The 25026-nt window shown below is 42.1% G+C and overlaps 1 protein-coding gene across 4 annotated transcripts in view; it reads right to left on the reverse strand.

Annotated features, from left to right (window-relative positions):
* Dpy19l4 (dpy-19 like 4) overlaps positions 1–24759 on the reverse strand; it is a 69367-nt gene extending 44608 nt beyond the window's left edge. Inside the window, exons 1-7 of one of the 4 annotated variants that reach the window (XM_052715644.1) lie at positions 24639–24653; positions 23151–23244; positions 18998–19105; positions 11082–11206; positions 5624–5714; positions 5235–5356; positions 4543–4688 (exon numbers count right to left, since the gene is read on the reverse strand). In XM_052715644.1, the coding sequence (XP_052571604.1) occupies positions 4543–4688; positions 5235–5356; positions 5624–5714; positions 11082–11144 (422 nt within the window). In that variant the 5' untranslated portion in view covers positions 11145–11206; positions 18998–19105; positions 23151–23244; positions 24639–24653. Of the gene's footprint in view, positions 1–4542; positions 4689–5234; positions 5357–5623; positions 5715–11081; positions 11207–18997; positions 19106–23150; positions 23245–24468; positions 24521–24638 lie in introns of those variants that run through there. The other 3 variants (XM_052715643.1, XM_052715642.1, XM_052715645.1) reach the window with 3 other exon arrangements.
* Positions 24760–25026: the final 267 nt, after the last annotated feature.

Raw genomic sequence — 25026 nt, forward strand, 5'->3', positions numbered from 1 at the left:
CACACATGCACTTAACCTATCAACCAATACAATGTAAATGACGAATATTTAAAGTTCATTGAACTGGACACTTAAAATCCCTCTATTTTCTTTTACTTATTTTTTCAAAAATACCAAAAAATAATAATAGTAATATTATGTCTTAGTGGGTTTGTGTTCCTATAACAAAATACCATAGACTTTGCAATTTATAAACCAAAAAAAAAAAAAAAATGTATTGCTCACAGTTCTAGGAGCTAGGAAATCCAAGACCAAGGAAGGTACAGGGGATTTAGTGTCCAGTGAGGACAGATTCCTCACAGATGGAACCTTCTAGCTCTTTCCTCACTACTGCAGAGGAACAAGATAGCTTGATTCAACCAACACATTTTTTTTTTCCGGCAGTCTATGCTGGGGATTGAAGCCAGGGCCGTGTGCATGCTAGGCAATCCCTCTCCCACTCAGCTACATCCCAGTGCCCTTCCACTCGTTTTACAGGGGCAGTAATCCCAGCCATAAAGACTCCTCCTCATTCCTCACCCTATCCCTCAATAGTAACACATTTACAATAAGTTTCAATATAAGAACTTAGGGGACACACATTCAAAGCACAGCAGAACAAATGGCAATTCTAACAATTCTGGGCTTGGCAAAGATTTCTTAATATACGATACAAAAATATGAAAGAAAGAAAGAAAAAATAAAACTCAACTCACTGGACTTGATCAAAATTTAAAACTTTCAGGGCTGGAGAGATGGTTCAGCAGTTAAGTGCACTGGCTGCTCTTGCAGAGGATCCAGGTTCAATTCCCAGCACCCTCACGGCAGCTCACAACTGTCTGTAACTCTAGTTCCAGGGGATCTGACACCCTTACAAAGACATACATGCAGGCCAAACACCAAATGCACATAAAAATAAAAAAATTGAAAACTTTCAGTTTTCATTATTAAGGAAGTACGTGGCTGGGCATGGTGACTCACGCGTTTCGCTAGCACTCAGGAGGCTCGGGCAGGTGGATCTCTGTGAGCTTGAAAACAAGCTCGAGAAACAGGGAGAAAACATAATCTGCAAGTGTCACCATTTATCATTTAAGGATAGGAAAACATTCTCGGGAATTCACGGTTAGCTATTTCACCATGTACAACTACCACATGTTCGCTCCAGTACTGGTTACAATGTTGCTACGCCATGCAACCAGGTGCTATGTTGCTATGCCATGCATAAGTGTATAAAAAGAAACTTACAACTCAATAATCAGAAGGTGAACAATGTCACAGAAAACAGGAAAAACCTTAAACACACACAAAAAAGGTGGGCATGTAGCTCAGACTTACAGTATTTTTAGAGCATGCCCTGGGTCCAACCCTAAAATATATATAAATACTATAAAATACTATAAAATAGAAGTCGTGAACAGATACTTGACACAAAAATTTCAAGATTTTAGAAAAAGATACAAAGAGACTTTACCAACCAAGAGCATGAACATCACTGGCCATTAAGAACGTGCAAATTAAAACTATGCTCTCTGCTTCCTGGCCACGATACAGTCACACACACCCACAACTGTTAAATTCTTCCTTGCCTCAGACCCAAAGGAATAGATCAGCAAATCTTGGCCCCAAATCTCCAAAACCATACTCAAATAAAGACTACAAAGAAAATGCAGCAGTTTCCAGATCGGCAAAAGCAGCCTTTTGAGCAATCAGTCTGCAGACTTTTCTGTGGGTCCTGCAGATTTCAGGCTCTTACCATCCTAAAGTAGTGCCTTCAAGTCTCCAGACATCCTTAAACACAGCAGAGCCCTACAGACAGAGAAGCCCAGATAAGACAGCCTCTAGAAGCAGACTGCATTACTCCCTCCAGGGAACTACCCCACTTCCCAAACTCCCCTAAGCAGAAGCAAACATCTTGCAAGGGAACCACATGGTCCCCTCCAGCAGTCCACCAATGAGGACTTGTTAAGGGAGCCGTTTCACAGAACAAAACTGAAGAAATGGCAAAACAGAGCTGATTCGGATCAGGACTGCTGAATTATGTAGACCTCTCCCCGCTTGCCCTTACCTACACTCACAGCTCCCATCACATCCTGGGGAGGATGGGTGTGAGATGCCTGCTGCTTGGTGTCTCTTGTCTTTCTAGTACAACCATGCTGAAAACTAATCTCCCTCCCTGCCTCTCATGAAAAAAAGAGTAGTAATAAACCACACTGAGATATTACTGTAATTATATAACCTATTATACAACAAGGCTCTAAGTACCACACACCCTCATGTACACACAGTGGCTTATATTGGGGTCAATTATATGGCTCAGTGGCATAGCACTTGCCTAGCAGGCCCTGGGTTCAATACCCAGCATTACCCAAACAAAAACCAAAAGGAAACTAAGCTCCTTTCGTTAAAACAGCTTATTCGATGACTTCCACATAAGACAGGAAGCTGCAAGCTGTCTCAAGTGTGAGCTGGTGAAAGAGAAAGCCAGAAAAATCTACAAGGAAGTAGAGGATACCCAAAGAGAGCAGAAAAAAGGCAGCAGCTTTAGCTGTGCAGCTCCCGTCAGACAAGAGCCAGCAGCTGCTCCAGAAGCAGTTTGCTTTCTCCTTGCAGAGTGGTACTGAGGACTGAGCCTTCAAGAATAAGCTCATCAAGGGGCTGAGGAAAGGCTACTCTTGCAGAGGACACGGGTTCAATTCCTAACACCCACATAGCGGCTCACAGTGGTCTATAACTCCAGTTCCAGGGGATCTGATGCCCTCTTCTGGCCCTTGTATTTCTGTGGGTACCAGGAATACATGTGATGCACAGGCATACACACAGGGAACATCCATACACATAAAAATAAATATTTTAAAAAAGAAACTGATCAATAAGACACCATTCCTGTCAAATAACCCAGAAGGGATAGTTACCAATAGATACCAAAGTGCAACACACAGACATCAAGAACACGAGGAACAGTGAACCAGGGATGCACTCAGTTGGCAGAGTGCTTACCTAACATGCCCAAAAACCTGGGTTCACTCTCCAGCCTCACGTGGGGCATGTCTGCCATCCCAGTGCTGGAGAGGACAGTACATCTGAGACCACACTGGGCTACAAAGTAAGTTGCAGCCAGCCTGGTCAACACAGCAAGATTCTGTCTCAAAAATAAAACCCCCCTGGGAACTGGCTCAGTGGGAGAGTCCCTGACTAGCATGTAAAAAGCTATACGTTGTTCCTCAGCAGCAGAAAAGAAAAATGGGTTTTCCAGGCTTCTTCCTTAAATGTGGTGATACATATTTAATGATCAAATGACAAGAGTACTAATTGGTCTTAGTGGTTCTTGGCTTCTGGTGTTAATGTTGTCACTTTATATATATATTCAAAGTGATGTTATGCTCTCTCCAAGATTAGGTTATAAAAGACATCTGTCAATGATATTCTTGCAGTCTCTTGGACTATTTACTGTAAAACAACATCTTTTTTTTTGGAGACAGGGTTTCTCTGTGTAAGAACCCTAGCTGTCCTGGATCTCGCTCTGTAGACTAGGCTTGCCTCAAGCTCACAGATATCCACCTGCATCTGCCTCCCGAGTGCTGGGATTAAAGATGTGCACCATTATATCAGGCTGGAATGAAGTTTTTTTGAGTCAAGGTTTTGAACAGACCAGGAATATCTAAAACTTAGCTATGTGCATGCCCCAGTATAGCAGCTGGGGTCACAGGGCAATCTGTAGGACTCTATTCTCTTGGCCCACCATATGGTCCCAGTGATCAAACTCAGGTCATCAGGCTTAGCAGCAAGCAGTCTTCTCACATGCTCACTACATGCTTACAGGATTCGTTTTCTCTTCACTTCACGCCAGCTGTGGCCCAGTGACTCCTACTCATCTATGAATCTCTTTAATGTCATCACTTCTCTCAGCTAGAGAAAGCTCTCTGCTTTATTTTACCCTCATGCATACACCTGTGTGTGCTGTCATGTGCATGGGAGCACATGTGTAACCATGTGTAAAGAGGCCTGGGGTTGACCAGTACTCTCCCTCCCTCGACTGTGCTCCACCTTACTCACTGAGGTAGGGTCTTGTGATCAGTGGAGAACTTGCCAATATGACAAGACAGGCTGACCAACTTGCTCTGGGGGGACTTCTGAGAGCTGGAGTTATAGGCAGCCCCACATCCACCCAGCATTTACATAGGTTCTGGGAATCCAAACTCTAGTTCCCATGCTGTACAGCAAATGCTTTAACCACTGGACCATCTTCCCAGACCTGGTTTTTGGGTTTCTCTGTGTAACAGTCCTGGCTGTCCTGTAACTTGCTTTGTAGACCAGGCTGGCCTTGAACTCACAGAGCTCTACCTGTGCCTTCCAAGTGCTGAGATTAAAGATGTGTGTCACTACCAGCAGGCTCCCAGACCTGCTTTGAAAGTGATCAGATATCTATTCCTGAGGGGAATCGTACCTAAACTGTACCATGCAGCATAACAATCAATAGTTTTGCAGATTATAGCTGAAAATTGTAAGGATGGGAATATTTTTGGAACAAAATTTTGTAAATATCAATAAAAAAACCTCTCATACCTATTAATTAGGAACCACGCAACAGTAAGCATTCCTGCTAGCCATGTGCCACTCATAAGCCAACTTGTAACAAATAAAGCTGTAACATATATTCCTTGTAATCCAAAAACAATGCCAATGTAGAAATATACTGGTTCAATCACTTCCTAAAGGCAAAAAGAAAAGAATGATAAAGAGGATGATGTTAAACAACCCGAGGATACATAACTATGTAAGAAAACGGGCAATAAAGTGGAAAAGAGGTCTAGAAAGAGAGTTCAGTGATTAAGAGCAGTTTTTCTTCTTGCAGAGGACCTCAGTTCAATTTCCAGAGTCCACAAGGTGACTCACAACCACCTGTAACTTCTAGACCAGTGGTTCTCAATCTTCCTAATGCTGCAACCCTTTAATACAGTTTCTCATGTCGTGGTGACCTCCAACCATAAAATTAATTTGCTGTCACTTCATAGCTGCAAATTTGCTACTGTTATGAATCATAATGTAAATATCTGATATGCAGGATATCTGATATGTGGCCTCCAAAGGGGTTGGGACCTACAGGTTGAGAACCACTGTTCTAGATGATCTGATGCCCTCTGAACCCTGAGGATACCAAGCACACATGTGCTGCACATACAGACATGCAAACAAAACACTCACACATATGAAATAAATCTAAACTAAAAATAATAAAATACAAAAGAAATGCATACATTGCTCCCAGTTGCTTGATAGAGAACACTGGCAATAAGCTCTGGATACAGAGACATCTGCTGCACAGCATTGATAGTCTTCAGGGAGACGGTCTTGTTATTGTGCGTCAGCTCGTAAACACCTAAATATACAAAGATTTCTCTGCAGGTTACTGCTCGGCTCTGACAATCCGACACATTACTCATTAGTCACCACAATTAATACAGACAGAAAGGCACTCAAAGGCAGCACGAGCTGCCTCATTTCCCAACTTTCTTATCATGGACATAAAGAAAAATAAGCTACATTCTGAGACCAATCCCCACATCCTAAAGCTCTTCACCTTTAAGAAGAGTGTTTGATTTTAGAACAACACTATTACTACAATCACAGCTGCAGTGGGTCATACCTCTTTCAAATGAAGGCGCCTTTAACATGTCTTTATAATAGGAGTAATAAATAGCACTGTCTCCCTGAAATGTGATTTCTCGTTCAAGTTCCTACAATGAGATAAGTAGTGAAATGTCAGGGTTAAATGTCAGCTGTACTCTTCCTTCGCCCTCACCTTCTTGGGTTCCGTTTGCTTGTCTCCTTCATATTTTAAATTGACATGACAAAGATTCACCAGTTTATTCAAAGAGATATTTGAATTTTCCTTAATTACCATATTAATAGATTGAATTTCTCAATAGTCTGGCAATCATCTTAGTGAAAACACTTAAGGTTTCAAATGAATTATAATTGATATATCATATAAGGAAATGTTACATATAAGGAAATTCTAGAAGGAAAACCCAAAGAATATCCTAAAAAACAGCAATAATAGTAAAAAGGTAATGACAATAAATTGAAGTGTCAGACTCTAAAATAAAAGTCAGCCACAGTCCTAGCACTCAGGAGGTGGAGGCAGGAGGATCAACTTTGAGACCAGCTTGAGCTACATGGTAAGTTCCAGACCAGCCTGAGCTACATGGTGTGACTCTGTATCAAAAAGTGTAAATGACTTTAAAAACAAAAAGTCCAAGATAAGATAAATTTACACTGAAAGCAGTGTTTTCTGTGACTATATATAACCTTAAATACTGAGAAGAGTGAGGCCTTAACAGGTACATTTGAGGAACCACAGAGTCTCAATCAGTGTTTTTCAGGTAAGCGAGATTCACAATGCTAAGGGGCTGGACATGTAGCTCCATGGTGGAGGGCTTGCAGGTTCAATCACCACATCAGAAAGAAAAGAAGCCTAAGATTCAACTATAAAGAACCAAAAAAAAATATAGTAATTAAAAGCATACATAATGATAAGGGCTGGAGAGATGCCTCAGTGGTTAAGAGCACTGGCTGCTCTTCCAGAAGACCCAGGTTCAATTTCCAGCACCCACATGGTGGCTCACAACCATCTAAAATGGGATCTGATGCCCTCTTCTGACATGCAGGCATACATGCAGATAAAGCACTCAGACAAACAAAACAAAAAAACAGAAGGGTAAAAGCCAGGTGTGGTATCTCACACCTTTATTTAATTCTAGCACTCTAGAGGCTAAGGCAGGCAGATCTCTGTTGAGGCAAGCTTGATCTGCTAGCAAGCTCCAGGTTAACCAGAAAATACACAGTGAGACCTCATCTCAAACAAACAAGCACCATCAGAATTGTCTGTATTCTTTAATGCTAAGCCAATCTTTTTGTTCCACCACAGTCCTCCTGTACTGAAGTCAAACCCTAGGCCTTGCAAGAGCTCTAACACTGCACTATAACCCCAGCCCTGAGCAGATCATTTCTAAAATCAAGCTATTTTCACACATAATATAGATTAAGTTGGAATACTTCAAAATCTGATTTTTTTTTAGTTTTTCAAGACAGGGTTTCTCTGTGTAGCCCAGGCTGGCCTCGAACTCACAGAGATCCGCCTGCCTCTACCTCCGAGTGCTGGGATTCAAAGTGTGCACAACCATACCCAGCTCCAAAATTTGAAATCTTTTTTTTTTTTTTTCCAGAGCTGAGGACTGAACCCAGGGCCTTCTAGGCAAGCGCTCTACCACTGAGCTAAATCCCCAACCCCAAAAATTTGAAATCTTAAATGTTCCAAAATCTAAAACTTGTGTGTGTGGTGCAAATGAAAAATGTTCTACCCTGACCTCCTGGAAGAACAGTAAAGAGGCTAGCACAACAGAAATGCAAGAACACCTCCAGACTACAAGTAAGAAACTGTAAGACACAGGGATTTTGTGCTGAGGCTTAGAACCCCTTCCCAAGATGTCACATTATGTATACACAAATATTGCAAAATTTTAAAAAATTTTAAATTTAAAAAAATACCCAAGTCTCAAACACTTTGGTCCATGGTACTCTGGATAAGGGATACTCAACCTGTATTTATCTACTAATACAAAAACAGGGGAGCTTGAGAGATGGCTCAGCGGTTAAGAGCACTGGCTGCTCTTCCAGAGGTCCTGAGTTCAATTCCCAGCACCCACATGGTGGCTCACAACCATCTGTAATGAGATCTGGCGCCCTCTTCTTGCATGCATGCATACATAACAAATAAATAAACCTTTAAAAAACAAACAAAAACAATGCTACTAGAACCATTTTTTAAATTATTTTTTATTATTTTTAATTATGTGTATGTGTGTGTTTGTGTGTGTGTGCACACATGTGCTCGTGTGTGCATTCGGGTACCTGTGGAAGCCAGAGGCATCGATTCCCCCTATAGCCAGGTTGTCATGAGCTGCCTGATATGGGTACAAGGAACTGAACCTGGTTTCTGTAAGAGCGATATGTACTCTTACCAATCAGCCATCTCTCAAGCCCCTACGAGCAGTTTTCCAAAGTTCTAACTTCTTAAGATTTTACTGAGTGTTACTTAAAGAGTCTTGGGATCATCAAGATGGCCCAGTGGGTAAGAGCACTTGCCACCAAGCCTGATAACCCGAGTTTGACCCCCGGAAACCACATGACGGAAAGAGAAAGTTGTCCTCTAATTGCCCTGAGCACACATAGCTAAGATAAATAAATAAATACGAATACAAATTTTAAGTGTTTGGAGTTCAAGTCTGTAAGCCTAGCATTAAAGGGTCACACAGGAGGGCTGGGAGTTCAAGGCCAGCTTGGGCTACATAACAAGACTTTGCCTTTAAATAAATGTAAAAAATACCAATAGTTCTGTAGTTACATTTTGAAAAGAACTAGATTTAACAGTCCTATGAGTTTCTTTATGTTTTCCACTGTGAGTCTCCAAAAGGAAATGTTTTCCAGGTCAATGAACCCCTCTCCCATTTAGAAACTGCTGTGGTCTGGGTGTTAGTGCCTCTACAGGGATCAATCTTGTATGTTGAAACTTAATCCCTAGTAGTAGGCAGTATTTGAAAGAGGGCATTTGGAAGGTGGGTATGCCATGAGGACACAGCCTTCTGAAAGAGGCCCTAGAGTTCCCTCATCCCTCTGCCACAGTGAGATGGTCACCTATGGATCAAGAAGCAGGTCCTGGGCTGGGCCTGGGGGCATTCGCCTTTAATCCCAGCACTCTGGAGGCCAAGGCTGATAGAGCTGTGAGTTCCTGGCCAGCCAGTGTCACAGTAAGATTCTGTCTTAGAAAGTAGGGGGCGGGGCAGAGAGAGAAAGAGACAGACAGGGCAAGCAGCAGGTCCTCACCAAATACTAAATCTGCTTGTGACTTATGTTGGCCTTCCAGCCCAATTTGTAGTATTTTGTTTTAGCAGTCCAAATAAAGACAGACCTAAATGAATTTCTTTTAAAATTATTTTTGGGGCCCGAACAGTGTTGGCACACACCTTTAATCCCAGCACTCAGCAGACAGAGGCAAGCGATCTCTCAGTTTGAGGCCAGCCTGATCTACAGAGCTAGTTCCAGGACAGCCAGGGCTACACGGAGAAACTTGATCTTGAAAAAAAATAATAAATAAATTTACTAAAATGTAGACTGATTCTTAAGTAGGTTCTACAAGTTTGAAGAAGTTCTGCAGTTTTGAAGAAGCTCTCAGTGCCAATGTCTTTCATCTGTATACACTACTGTGATTATATGTTCTTCAGAACACCTGCTACATTTTCAAACCTCTGCTGTTCTCAGTTCTGCCTATAATATACAATGATCCTAAACACTCCAGACTGCTGGCTTGCAGAACCGGAGGGGAGGTTAGTAAGGAGAGGAGGCTCCTGGGTGGGCTCCTACACTTGGCATGGACAACTATAACGATAGAGATTATTTCTTCTCTTCTTTCTTTGTGGAGACACGATCTTGTTCCTCCCTACACTTGGCATGGACAACTATAATGATAGAGATTATTTTTTTCTCTTCTTTCTTTGTGGAGAGGATCTTGCTGTACAGTCCTGCCTGTTCTGTAACTTATGTGCAAACCTGGCTGCCCTTGAAATCACAGAGCTCCACCTGCTTCAGCCTGAGTGCTGGGATTAAAGGTGGATATATGCCCAGCTTAAGATACAGACTTTTAAGGAAAAAGTATAGGCTACTAAACCAATACACAGACATGGTCAGTAATTACTCAGTAAAAAGTGTTCATATTCATTTTTTATACAAATCAGTGTCCAAAAACATACAGCCAGCTTAAGCACTTGCTCAAAATTAAGCAGTGACAAACTAAACAAACAAGAAGCAGCATTGTGAACTCAAAACTTTAAAACTCCATATAGTCAAGTGAACTTTGAGAGAAAATTTATTCCAAGGTCAAATGATGAAATTTCAAAAATAACTAGAGTGATTAAGGATTCTGTGAAATAAAAATTTAAAATCAAACATTAAACCTGAGGCAACATCTTAATACTGTTATTGGAGCCAGTTAGATGATTCAGTGGATCAAGACACTTGTCATACCGTACACATACACACAAATTAATAAATGTAATTTTCAAATTTAAAAATATAATAAAATGTAAAATGTAAATCCTGTTGTGTTTGTTAATCATCTTCAACCTTACCCCCAAATTGCAACTATACAATCTAATTCCAAAATTAAATGCATGTAATTATATAACCTAAACATTCAAGTATTTTAATGTTGAAATCCACATTTCTGAAATATGAGCTACCAAAACTACTAAGAGGCTGACCAATACCAGCACACTTTACTGCAAGTCCCCAGAGAGATTTAGCTTGATTTGACCATGGCTCTCCTGAGTAGTTCTGATCTGTTCCCCGTTTCTTAGCATATTATAAACAGATGGAACTATCAGAGTGGTACCTGGAACCTTAGACCTATATCCTACCTACATTAGCACCACGAATGTGCCTGATGTCCTTGGTATTAGTTTGATATAAACCAGTGTTTTCTGTTGGAAAGAAGTTAGCAATGTTCTGACCATTTTATCACCACTTCCTTTGGATTCCAATCTCAAGGTCTCACTTGTTTTGCTACTGTCCACAACTCACTTCTACAGGAGCCCCACCCACATCTCCTCTGCAACCCAGATCTGCCTGTCTTTCTTTGGTCTGGTGTCTCTTGCAGCCAGTTCTCATACACTTGAACCAGATTTTCCTTAAATAGTCCCAGATAATATCTAAGGAGAGCACCCTAATAATTTCTACTTTACAAATTACCTTATTACATTTTATTTGAGATGGTCTCACTATGGAGGCCTGGTCAGTGTGGAACTAGCTATGTAGACAAGGCTGGCCTAGAACTCAGAGATCTGCCTACCTCTGCCTCCCCAGTGCTAAGATTAATGGTATATGCCATCACGCCAGCCTATTTCATATTTTAAGGTTGATACTGTAACTGTGTCTCAAAAGAGCTTCTATAACATTTCACTAATACCTATAAATAAGATGGCACTTGCTACACCTACCAAATATATACATGACCCCCAAAGAAACGCATTACACAAATTTCTTCTTACCTGCCTGTTGGAAAACCAGAATTTCCGTTCATGGTATGCTGATAAGTAGAAAACATGCATCATACCACTAATAACTGCTGCAAGACAGCCAATAAATATCTTTGCAAAGCGCTGAAACGACACATCTGAAAAAGAATATTGAAGATAATCAAAAAGTAATTCAAGGTCCTGAAACGAAGTGATTACAATGACATCCCAACTCAATGGTTTCTCCCCGAAACACATAACCCAGTCTAAGCATGAGGAATGTCAAACTCATCCTGCAGGACACCTGTCCAGGACTCTTGCAACTGTGAGCTCAGTTCCTGGAAAGCTTGCTTGGGTATCTGTGAGGCCCTGGGTGAATCCCCACTACAAGCAAAGGAAGGCAGAGGAGATGGAAAGGACAGATGGATGTCAGAGCCATCAGAACAAAAACCTAAGAAACTGTCAGAGCAGAGTCCAAAAAAAATGGCAGCAAAAGCAAGCAGACGTAAGGTAAAAAGTAAGAGCCTCTGAATAAAGGATAGGCTTTATTTGAGGGTAATGCATCAGGATTTATTACTGTAACAAATGTGTCACACTAATTAAAATGCCAACAAGGGAAAGAGGTTCTAAAGTCTAGGGGCCAGAGAGAAGCTTTAGTGGGGACGTGTACTAGCCACCAATCACAATGACCTGAGTTCAATCCTTGGGACCAACATGGTGGAAGGAGAGAAATAATTACCAAAAGTTGTCCTCTGATCTCTATGCGTGCTCAGATGTACACACACGTACACACACACACACACACACACACACACTAAAAAGAAAAAAAAATTTTTTTTTTTTTTTTTTTTTTGGTTTTTTGAGATAGGGTTTCTCTGTGTAACTGGCTGTCCTGGAACTCACTTTGTAGGCCTTGAACTCACAGAGATTCACCTGCCTCTGCCTCCCAAGTGCTGGGATTAAAGGCGTGTGCCACCACTGCCTGCCCAAGAAAAAGGTTTTAATTAAAGTTTATTTTACATGATGAACACACTATAGAGATTTGTTTCACAACAAGGCAAATATGCTTAAAATTAAAGAACAATACACTGAAAACTGGTTAAGTCAAAGGTAGGCAGATCTCTGAGTTCAAGGCCAGGCTGGTCTACAGAGGACAACCAGAACTACAGAAAGAAATCCTGTCTTGAAAAAATCAAGCAAATAAAAACATGAGAAAAAAATGTCCATTGATTTTAAAAGTAATCAAGAGGAATGCACTAATATCTAAAAAACATACTCATTCTGAATTACTGTTGATATATTTTCCCTTCAAGAATAATTGTACACATACTATAAACAACAGGCCTTTATATATTATATATACTTCAATGAGTTTTGATGGTTCTGTCTTAGAAGGATGCACATGAAACTGTCTGCATGGGAGTCCTCAGCACAGAACACATCTGGACTCTGCACACAGGAGGATGCAGTCTCACAACAGCTGTGACAGGAAGCAAAGTCCCAAAGGCACAACACCCACTGCTCTGGTACTGAATGGCAGACAACTTCGGGGAAATCAACTTTTTGATTTATTAGATCAGTTAAACAAGAATCTCAAGGCTGTGGACTTAGCACAGTGTTAGCTGCTACCTAGAATAGGCAATGCCCAGGTTCAATCCCTATCACTGAAAGGCCAACAAAACTCAGTGTTTGCAAAAGTTACTCTTTATCATATAAAATATACATCTCTAAATAAAAAATAACCTAAATACTCTAAATATTTTTAAACTGTTCAATATATCAATTATTAGTGCCACTTTGATATCACTGTTTTATGGCTTGGGTTGTTGTTGTTGTTATTGGTGGTGTTTTTCAGACAAGGACTCACTATGGCTAGCCTGGAACTCACAGAGATCCACCCGCCTCTGCTTCCCAGGTGCTGGGATTAAAGGTGTGAGCCACTACGGCCAGCCTGGATATAACTGTCTTAAAATTTGGTTTTGGTTTGGTTTCATCAGGCTTTTTGACAGGGTCATATGTAGACTATACTGACCTAAAAGTCACTATGCGGAAGCTCCACTTCAATTCTTGATCCTCTTGCTGCCACCTTCCCGGTGCTGACATCACAGTTATATGCCTGGTTCTTTCAAGTTACTAGCTCTGATATTATGATATATAATTATTATATATAAACACAAATATATGCATCATATACACATATGTAATACACACACACATATTTCCTTATATATTTCCTATTCCCAAAGCATTTAGTGATTAGTACATGCTAAAAGCACAGCAGATACCAGTTGTTATTATTGTGTTAAACAAGTGTACTTTCATAAATATATAAAGCAACAGGAGCAATGACAGTCTAATATCTAACCCTTAAAAAAGAAATGCACACCTTTGATCCCAGCACTCAGGAGGTAGAAGCAGGCAGATCTCTGAGTAAGACCAGCCTGGTCTACAAAGGGAGTTCCAGGACAGCCAGGACTACACAGAGAAACCCTGTCTCAAAAAACAAACACAATGAATAAATAAATAAATGACTAAAAATTCAGTTTGAAGATGACAGTAATGCCATCATCCAGCAGTACAGAGGTCAAGGCAGGCAAAGCACAAACAGTCGGGTTCTAGGCTGCTGTGGGCTACCGAGCAAGGCCTTTTTCTAAATAAGTAAACAAACAACAAAGGCTAGGACTCTCAATTAAGTTGTCAGTCATAAACTAGCACAATCACATAAATCTTTCAGTTTTAAAATGCTGACCAAGTATAGAAAATAAAATATATCTCATACATTTCAGTATCAGTAATACAGATGACAGTTTTTGTTGTTGTTTCTTAACATTTCAATTATATACCTTTTTTAAAATTTCTATGTATGGGCTGGAGAGATGGCTCAGAGGTTAAGAGCACTGACTGTTCTTCCAGAGGTCCTGAGTTCAATTCCCAGCAACCACATGGTGGCTCACAACCATCTGTAATGAGATCTGGCTCCCTCTTCTGTATACATAATAAATAAATAAATCTTTTAAAAAAAAAAAAATTTCACCGGGCGGTGGTGGTGGTGGTGGTGGTGGTGGTGGTGGTGGTGGTGGTGGTGGTGGTGGTGGTGGTGGTGCACGCCTTTAATCCCAGCACTCGGGAGGCAGAGCCAGGCGGATCTCTGTTGAGTTCAAGGCCAGCCTGGTCTACAAAGTGAGTTCCAGGAAAGGCATAAAACTACAGAGAAACGCTGTCTCAAAAAACAAAAAAAAAAAAAAAAAAAAAAATTCTATGTATGTACATGCTACCATGTGCATGTGGAAGTCAGAGGGCATTTAATGAAAGTTGGTTCTCTCAGGTCACAAACGATGATTTTATTAATTAAAAAAAAAAAAAGCCTCAAGGGCTCAGAGGTTAAGAGCACTGGCTGCTCTTCCAGAGGTCCTGAGAGTTCAATTCCCAGCAACCACATGGTGGCTCACAACCATCTGTAATGAGATCTGGTGCCCTCTTCCGGCATGCAGGCATACATGCAGACAGAACACTGTATAGTAAATAAATAAATCTTAAAAACTAAAACTAAAACTAAAAATATCAATATCTTACAAGGCAAAGCTTTATTTCTCACTTTCAATATGCATGGGTTCTTTTGTTTTTGTTTTCCAAAACAAAGGGTTTCTCTGTGTAGCCCTGGCTGTCTTGGAACTCTGTAGACCAGGCTGGCCTCAAACTCCCAGAGACCCACTTGCACTTGCCTTTGCCTCCTGAGTGCTGGGATTAAAGGAATGTACCACCACCGCAAGCAACACATGGGTTCTGAGTCAACCACAACTCCAATTCAGGCTACTACTTAATTCAAGACCTCAGCTTTGTTCTTGGTCTTCTCGTGTCTTCACGAGAAGTATCCCTCCCTGTCTGGGACATGCTGTCATCACTGTAAGGGAGGACAGGCCCCTGGCAGGTGGTACAGGGCACAGAGAGACACCAAATTCTCAGCACAAAGATTTATTACCCCAGAGAAGCAAGTCATGGGTGGGGAGGCTGCAAAAGCAGACAGCGAACCTCAGCAGCAGCAGCAGCAAGCACGCAGCAAGCAGGAGTTTTTGCAGGAGTGGGTTTTTAAAGAGAGAAAGGGGAGACCGTGCTAGGGTGAGCCGGTAAATGCTAATTGGACATATTAGCCAAATAATGAATTTTGATTGCTGGACCTTGGTGTTTTGTCTCAGGAATGAGTCAGTGGCCAAATAAGGGAATGGACCTTGGTGGCTAGCTTTAGGAATGTAATCTAACGGTTTTTATCGGGGAGAGAGAAGGGTAAAAGGCAAAACCTGTCAGTGCCATGTTTGCCAAGCTCCTGCCTGTGTTTGCCATGCTTGGGCCTGCTAGAGCCCTTTAGTCATGACAGAGGAACAGAGCAAGAAAGCAGACAATTTGTACTCAGCGCTAGTCTACTGCTCTTCCACTCACATTCCACAGGCTCAAACCTGTCACAGGCCTGCCTCTCACTGGGACAGGGAAAGACACTACCTCCATGAGGCTGTCCAATTGAAGGGCAACTGAAGGGAGATGTAATCCACTTTTAGGAAAAACAGCACATGTTTGGGAATGAATAACAAAAAGTACTGACCATCTGTCTCCATAGCCACAAATATTTACTTCCTTCCCCAAAGCACAACACACTCAGAGGGGCCAAACAGCTTTCTCAGATCGGCTATCTGCCTGTAGACAGGCTCCTAAGTCAACTAAGACCTGGAGAGTTGGAAAGCTACAGGCCTTTTTAATTTTGACAGGCACTCCCAAAGGCTTCATTAGGTAGAGGCAAAGTTGCAAACCTCAAGTCCAGTTACTTGGGAGACTGAGGTGAAGAAGAGCTCAAGAGCTTGAGGCCAGCCAGAGCAACTTAGTGAGGACCTGACTCTAAAAAAAAGGCTGGGTATGATAGTGCACACCTTTAATCCCAGCACTCAGGAGGCAGAGACAGGCGATCTGAGTTCAAGGTCAGCCTGGTCTACAGAGGACTTTAAGGGCTACACAGAGAACCCCTGTCTAGAAAAAAGAAACAGGAAGAAAGGGAGAGAGAAAAAGACAGACAGACAGACAGAAACAGAAAGAAAGGAAAAAACTTAGGTTAATAAAAGGTTTGCCCACAAGAAATAAAAATATACATCCACAAAATTCACAGCATGAACATTTGTAACTAAATACGGAAAACAACCCAAATGTCCAACAAAAGAAACAATTATGATAGAGTCAAACAATGAAATATTGCCAAGCAGGGGGCTGGAAAGATGGCTCAGTGGTTAAGAGTACTTGCTGCTTTCCCAGAGGACCTCAGCTCAGTTCCCAACGCCCATTGCTTGTGGCTTACAACTATCTGTAACTCGAGATCCAGGGGATTTGACACCTTTGCCCTCTCTAGACACCTGCACTCATATGCACGTACCAACATGCAGACATACACACCTAATAATAAAAGAATAGGGCAGGAGAGATGGCTCAGTGGTTAAGACCACAGGCTGCTCTTCCAGAGGACTGAGGTTTGATGGCCAGCACCCACATGGCAGCTGACAACTCCATTCCCAGGGGATCTGACACACATTTCCAGTCTCAGCAGTCACAGGGCATGCATGAGGTTCACATACATCCATTCAGACAAAACATTCATACACATAAATATAACTCCTGTTCCAGGGGATCCAAAGCCCTCATACAGATATGCATGCAGGAAAAACACCAATGTACATAAAATAAAAACATAAATTATTTTTAAAAAATAAAAAACAACTGTAACTACTCACAGCAACAATATTATCAAATGTTTGCCACTGTATAACATGCTTGTATGTTTGTTTGGGATAAGGTGACACTGTGTTGCTGTCAGCCTTGCACTCTCTCGATCCTCCTTCCTTGGCCTCCTGAGTGCTGGGATTATAGGTGTGCACCACCATAAAGCACCTTGACTTGTTTGAGCAAATATATATGGGCCCTTAACTTCCTATAGGCAGGAAGCAACCTTAGAAAGCTGTTTGGGGGGCTGGAGAGATGGCTCAGAGGTTAAGAGCACTGTTTGCTCTTCCAGAGGTCCTGAGTTCAATTCCCAGCAACCACATGGTGGCTCACAACCATCTGTAATGAGATCTGGTGTCCTCTTCTGGCCTGCAGACAGAATACTGTATACATAATAAATAAATAAATCTAAAAAAAGAAAAAGAAAAAGAAAGAAAGAAAGCTGTTTGGCCCTTATGTGCAACATAGGTCTAATGCCCTCTTCAGGTAAGGAAGATAATAAGGAACGGCAAGCCTCTAGGAGACAAAATCAAGGACCACAAGGAAAAATGAGCTTCAAGGAACTCCCAAAGAATACAACAGAAAACACAAAAGATTTCCTACCCCAGGGTAAGGAGATCTAGTGCTTAGCAAGATTTCCGGATTGCTATGGAACATGTGATGAAGCCTGGGAGATGCTTCCTTTCAAACAGAGGCATTTACAATATCACACTAACGGTGTATATTGAGAGAGGGCACATACAGAAAAGAATTAGCAAGGCATGCCCGAGTCAGCACCACAGGACAGGACTGCTTACAAGGCAGGCTCTGGGCTGGCCTCCAGGAACTTGATTTCCAGAGTTTCTACCGTTCTTTGATAAGTTTGGTTTACTGTGCTTACCTTATTTGTACAATGTTGTTTATGCTTTCAGAGGATAGGTGAAAGGTACCTACTTGACCAACTCCCTGTAAAAATCCTGAACGCTGTCTCTAATGAGCTTCACATATTGACACAAATATAAACGCCACCATTTAAGGCCAAAGACATAAAGAATGTCCTATATGTCTCCACTAGGAGAGGAATTTTAGAAGTATGTGTCTAATAACTTACACACTTTACCCAAAAGGTCTTTGCCCTATGCTGATTTTGTGTTATTCACTATAGTAAATTACAGCTTTAAGGACAATTATAAGATCTGCAAGTCCTTGAAGCAAACCATGGACATGGGTGTTTTTGAGGACTGTAACATACTGCAGATAACCTGTATTTTTAGTTCATAAGTCTGAAGCCCAGAATGAGTCCTACCTGGCCCTGATGTAGAAAAGATACCTTGAATTTTAAAACTGATGCTAAGACAAAATAAGATTAAATATCTTCCTTAGGGCAGGGGAGGGTATGCTTTGTCTGAGAGACAGGGGCAAATATTTATGCGGAAAGAGATAAAATGTAGTAAGATTGTGTTAATATTCCCAACCATTTTCTCCTTCCTTACAGAAAGATTATAGGGTGATATAGCTCATTGATAGTGTGAGCCACATGTTCAAAGCCCTAGGCTTGATCCACAATGTGATAAAATAAATGAATGAATAGAGATGGAAGATTATGTATTTCTACTCATGATCACGAGCATTCTGTTTCCTGTAGTCATGGTGTGTTTCTGTAACCTCTCATCTGGATTGACTAGAACTTGCTTGGACCATGAATAGAAGAACAAGTAACAGAGGATCAGTCGACCAGAACCTCCAAGGGGCACTGTGTGAGTCTACCTGCTCTTTTCCTTCACCTCCAAAACCATGTCCCAAATAAGGGCTGTTCCTTCCTGGTTCATGAAGCCAAACCAGCCAACCTGTGACTAAAACATGTAACATAATTCAGAAATAAATGTTTGTCATATCATGGCCATAACATGGACCATAAACAAGATATAAATGTCTACTGTAAGGTGATACAGTTTAGGGGTTGCTCTATAGCAAAAATCAATTGTGTTAAGCATGAATTTAATCTCCAAATATCTTTATATAAGATAGGGTATGCTCAGTGGCAGAGTGCTTATCTAACTGGTATGCACAAGCCCTGGATTTAGTCCTCAACACCTCAAAACACAAACAACAAAAGGAAGTAATTTTTGAAAGTTCATATGCTTCAATGATGAAAACCTACTTTTCCCAGCTTGTGTACTACCACCCAGGCAACTCACCCAGTCCATGTGACTTACATTTCGGGGCTCTCACAGGAACCAGGGTACCACTTCTCTTCTCTGCTCTGGCTTCCGGACTTCCTGAAGTCTTTGGTTTTTTCCTTTGGCGCACTTCTACAGATGATCCTTAAAACATTTAAGACATTATTGCAATGTGTACATCAATCTTCAATACCTCAAATGGACCAACTTTGCTATGTGATAAGCAAAGGTTATCTACATGGCCAGATCCCAGTAGAAATCCCCAAGCCCTGTCTCTAATGAGCTTCCCTGGTTGATAAATTGGCACAAAAGGTACAACTTTGATTCTGAAGGAATCAAGTATATCGTCTATGATTCTATAAAGAGAAAAATGTTGGAGTCATGTGACTAAAACAAGTCAAATGAGACCCATTAGTGCCAGAAGTAACTTTTCCTATCTGTGCCTCTTCCCCAAACTGTCATTAGTATACATGAACGGAAACAACAAACATATATTCCCTACCACCACCGCCACACACGTTTTGAGAGTCCAATTGATAAAGAAGCTTACAATTCTTCTCCGGAAATGATGTTCTTTTAAAATGTTCCAAAATAAGTTAATTTTTTCCCAAAACTTTGAGGGGTATCTTTTGCCTTACTATGTCAGCTACCCAAGATTATCAAATTCATCATTTGTAGGTTAATTTTTGATCAAAATATACTGTATTGATCATAATAAAAGTATGCTTTTTTTTCTGTTCCCTCTTCTTTTTTATGTGTTTGTTGTTTGTTTGTTTGTTTTGCCAGACAGGGTTTCTCTGTGTAGTTTCTGGTGCCTGTCCTGGATCTTGCTCTGTAGACCAGGCTGGTCTCGAACTCAGAGATCCGCCTGGCTCTGCCCTCCAAATCCTGGGATTAAATGCGTGCGCCACTGCTGCCCAGCCCCTCTTCTTTTTAAAGGCAAGCTCTTGAGTAGACTCAAGCTCCTGGCCCTGTTGCCTCAGCCTTCTAAATGCTGTGATTACAGGCATGTACCATCATTTTTCTTTCCAGGATTTGGGACTGAACAAAGGAGCATACTAAACAAATGTTCTATTGCTGAGCTATTACCCAGCCACACATTCTCCACAGCACAATCCTGAAAGCTCTGCAGAATCTCACAGAGCTGACAAATGTAGGTGTTTGTTTTCTGTCCCATCATACATAGGGGAACAGCTAAAATGCCCTAATACCAAAATTCTTACCATTTCTATCTCTAATTTTTAAAAAATGTAATACAGAAGTTACTAAACCAGTAAGCTAAATTGCAAATTAAAAAAATAAGAGACTCGGGGGCTGGAGAGATGGCTCAGAGGTTAAGAGCACTGGCTGCTCTTTCAGAGGTCCTGAGTTCAATTCCCAGAAACCACATGGTGGCTCACAACCATTTATAATGAGATCTGGTGCCCTCTTCTGGCCTGCAGGCATGCATGCAGGCAGAATACTGTACACATAATAAATAAATCTTAAAAAAGAAAATAAGATACTCCAAATTAGACAGGAATTTGACATGACAATATAACTTTTTCCTTTCCTAAAATTATCTTGTGAAAGAGTAACTACTATGAAATATCAGAGTGCCCCTGTCAAGTTAACAATGTGGCCCAGGTTTTTATTTCTCTTCCTTTTCCATAGTTATGTCTTTAAGCTATAAAACGTGAAACTAAAGAATGGAATCAGCAGCAACGAGAATGAGCTACTCTGATCAAAGAGATAACTCTTTAGCTTTACTGTGAAAACTGAATAAAACAAATACATTCTAAAACTCATTCCAAGCTAACTCATGCTTACTAAAATGTCTTTGAATAATAGTGTAGTAATAAGAAAGTGAACTGTACGTTAGTAGGTTCGGTTTCACAGTCTAAGTCTCACCTCCTTTTAGGGCACCACCACTCCTAACCACACTCTAAATTCCCATGGTGTACTCCTCACTCCTCATCCATGAAAGGTCTCTTTGCCCCAGAGTCCATTACAGAAAACCACAACCAATCAAAAACGCAGAGTTGTGGAGCCAGGCCCAACGGAGCATCTACAGAACAACTCCCACACCTAAGGCTCCGGGAACACTGTGGAAGAGGGGGCAGAAAGACTGTAAGAGCCGGAGGATAAAGGTCTTTACTGTGCCATTGTGTCTCCCAGGGATGTCAGAGGGTACACCCACACAGTCTCACCAACATGACTGCCAGAAAAAGAGCAATAATGGACATGCCAAAGTGGACAGGGAAAGACCACCAGGCCTCAACCCTACACAAAACACTAAAGACAACTAAGGAATGCTGAGTGGGAGAAATAGTCTACCCCAGGGAAGAGCACACCAGTTAGTTACTCAACAGCAAGTAGTCAGTCCTAAAAACACATAGACAAGTAATATTACACAGACTGAGCAGGTTATATTTAGGACTACATATATGTGCATGTAACAACAATTAATGCAAAAAGAAGGCCATAACTTTGAAAGAGAACAAGAAAGGGTATATAGTAGGTTTTAGAGGAGAAAGGGGAAGGGGGAAGTAATGTAATTATATTATAGTCTCAAAAATAAAAGAAAATTTTTTTTTGTTTGTAAGAAAAATATTTTTTTTTGTTTGTTTTTGTTTTTGTTTTTCGAGACAGGGTTTCTCTGTGTAGTTTTGCGCCTTTCCTGGAACTCACTTGGTAGCCCAGGCTGGCCTCGAACTCACAGAGATCCGCAGGCCTCTGCCTCCCGAGTGCTGGGATTAAAGGCGTGCACCACCACCGCCCGGCGAAAAATATTTTTAAAATAAGTAAAAAGAAAAAAATCCCTGAGTTTTAATGTCAAGTTTAGTTACATTAAATTGTTGCAGCAGAGCTTGGTGATGGTGGCACATGCCTTTAGTCCCAGCAATCGGGAGACAGAGGCAGACGACTCTCTGAGTTCAAGGCCAGCCTGGTCTACAAAGCAAGTTCCAGAACAGCCAGAGATACGCAGAGAAACCTTGTCTCAACAAACAAAAATCAAAATAAAACAAAACAAATTTGCCAGTAAAAAAAGAATACAACCTGAGCTGGGTGTGGTGACTCACCACCATAATCCCAGCGCTCCAGAGGCAGGTAGATCTCTGTGAGTTGAAGGCCTACAAAGCCAGTTCCAGGCCAGCCTGAGCTACACAGTAAGACCCTGTTTCGGAGCTGGAGAGATGGCTCACAAAAGGAAAAAAAAAAGTACAACTTGGCAAAAAGAACATGTATTTTAGCCAATTTATAAACTTTGTCAATAAAACCAAGCTTTTGCCTGGTACTAAAAAACAAAAACTAAATGAATGTAAATTTCTCACTTCCTTTCTATTATTGTTCATGTGACTTGACACAGAAAGACGAAACTAATGGCATGGGGGTGATGTTAGGCAGCAAAGCTTAGGCCCTGGGTTTGTGCTGACACTGACCAAGGGTCAGAGGTAAAAACAGCAAAGCTGAAAGCATTATCTGGGATGAGATCGAGTTCCCTTTTCAAATGGTTACATTATAGAGAAAACGCCAAACCAAATGATGATCACATATCCACAAGAATAATCTGCTACTTCAATCTCTCATCCCGTCATCGTCACATGAACTAACAGCTACAAACAGGCTTCTAGATGTCCACCTAGAACAGACAGAGCCCAGGAGAAACGCTAACACTGTCCTATCAAAGCCTGTAGAACAGGCCAGGCCAGGCCAGGCGGTGGTGGCACATGCCTGTAGTCCCAGCACTCGGGAGGCAGAGCCAGGCAGATCTCTATGAGTTCAAGGCCAGCCTAGGCTACAGAGCAAGATCCAGGACAGGCACCAAAACTACACAGAGAAACCCTGTCTTGAAAAACCAAAAAAGAAAAGAAAAGCCTGTAGAACAGACAGGGAGGGTCCAGGAGAAATGTTAACACTGTCTACCAAAGCATGTAGAATAGACAGGGAGGGTCCAGGAGAAAAGCTTACAGCTCCTTTTGTTTGCCCTATGTTTGTTTCAGGAAGCATATATGTAAGCACCAATAAAGTTCTACTGCATCAAGAAAGATGTTGGAAGAATATTACTTTGAGAGACAGTTGGAAAACAAAAAGGTTCCAAGTACCTGTGAATAGGTCAAAAGCTAGAAACAGCATCTGGATTCAAATAAAAACATACAGATTGGCCTAATTTAACATAATGAATACAAAATATGTAAAAAGAAAGTACCTGCATGTTTGCTGTAAATATCATCACACGCATCATCTCAATAAATATTTATTCATTCTTTGTCTTATATCCCAACACCTAAAGGAGGAGAGGCCTAACCATGGAATTAAACATTTGTTGAAGGAAACAACATACTTTAATAAAACTGCCACCCACTAACTGTCCCAAATAAAACACATTCGTTTTTAGATTACCAAAAATCCTTAGTTTATAGCCAAATACTTTTACAAAATGATAGTCTTTTTAACAAGTTCGACATTATAGCTATTACACATAATTACATCCCAAATGGCATTTTTGCATATTTACAGTATCAAGTTTTAGCAGTGTGTATTTTTTTTTTTCGAATGTGCTCACTAGTGCATGCAAACTGGTTTGTCAACCTTCCCACACAGACTTGTAGCTAACTACAAAAATAAAACTTACCAAAAAAAAAAAAAAAATGGTTTTCAAATGATAACATAGCAGCCACAGGTAAAACTAAAGAAACGAGGACTTACATTCTTCCTTACAAACTACCTGGTTTTGAGGCTGTTTTTAGGTATCTTAAATGTGGGTGAATTTTAATGAAACTGCAGGAAGAGGAGAAATGATTAAATCCTGACCTCAGGGACAGGATCAAGTCCCAGTCAGCACTACAGTTCTGATAATCTTTTGAAAAATGGCTTTCCATTGAATTCTGCAAGCTCCCTTCTTGTACCCTCGGTTCAACGGCTTAAAATCTAAATGCGATGAACTAACGATCACATTCACAACTCCACTACACAAGGTAAGAAACTGTATTCCTGGAGAATGCAGCGTCTAACTGCTCAGCCAAGCGAGGGACATCTAAGAGCTCACTCGTGCACACACGTACCATGAAGTTACTGTGCCACAAATACTTTTTTACACTATTTATCACTGGCTGCTTAGTATCTTGCCGCTTCCTATTTTTCTCTCACTGTGGGCATCCACTCTGGATAAATACTGCTGGCTAAAAAACATTTTCTTGACATTGCTCCTGAGGGACGTGCAGAGCTCTCTCCAGTCCATCAGTTTTAACCCTAGAGGTCCTTTTGGCCTCCTTGTCCCCTAAAACCCCTTGCACGCCCCTACCCTTTGCGACTCATCATCCCTCACAGCACAAGTGAACTCCGTCAGCTTCTGCGCATCCATCCCAGATCCCTGCCTCAGTTCCGAGCCCTCGCAGGCTGCACCCCAAGCTCCCACCCGAACCCACCCAACCTCGTCCCGCTCTCGAGCGCGGAGCAACTCGGGACCCGCAGCTCCGCCACTCCCCACCGGCTTCCTCTCTGACACTCCCAACTTTAAGCTCCACCTGGCGTCCCACTACCGGAGACGAAACTTCGGGCCATTCTCTCCGCGCGCCCGGTTGCTCTGCAAACTCGGGGGCGCGCGCCCCCGCCCGGCCCGCTCCCCGCGGCCCGCAGCCAGGCCCCGGCCCCTCTCCCGAGCCCGCCGCGGCAGTTGGCGCGCTGCAGCCGTCACCTTCTTCCTTCGCCATCGTCTCCGCGGAGGCCCGGGTGGCCCGCCGGCTGCCGAGCGGCCCCGAGTCTCCCAAAGCTCCGCGTCTGCCCCGCCGCGGCCGCCCCGGCCCGCTCCCGGCTGCCGCGCCCCCACTTCCTGACCCGCCCCCCCTCCGGTGTCGCCGCCAACTGTGTCCCCCAGGCGCTCCGGGAACCAGAGTGCAGGGAGCGGCGGCCGGCCGGAGCGTTTCGCCAGCGCGCCAGGGCCAAGCCCACCACGGACCGGTGTTCGTCGCGCTCCGGGGAGGAGCGAGGCCGGTGCCCCCACCGCCGCCCTCCCTCCTGCGTGACCCTCACAGGAAAGCAGGAGCCAGAGCGAGCTTTTCGTGACGGTGGGATTGGACTCAGAA

The sequence above is a fragment of the Peromyscus californicus genome, unplaced genomic scaffold (assembly GCF_007827085.1).
Source record: "Peromyscus californicus insignis strain IS unplaced genomic scaffold, ASM782708v3 Scaffold_5__1_contigs__length_169319896, whole genome shotgun sequence".
Classification (NCBI taxonomy): domain Eukaryota; kingdom Metazoa; phylum Chordata; class Mammalia; order Rodentia; family Cricetidae; genus Peromyscus; species Peromyscus californicus.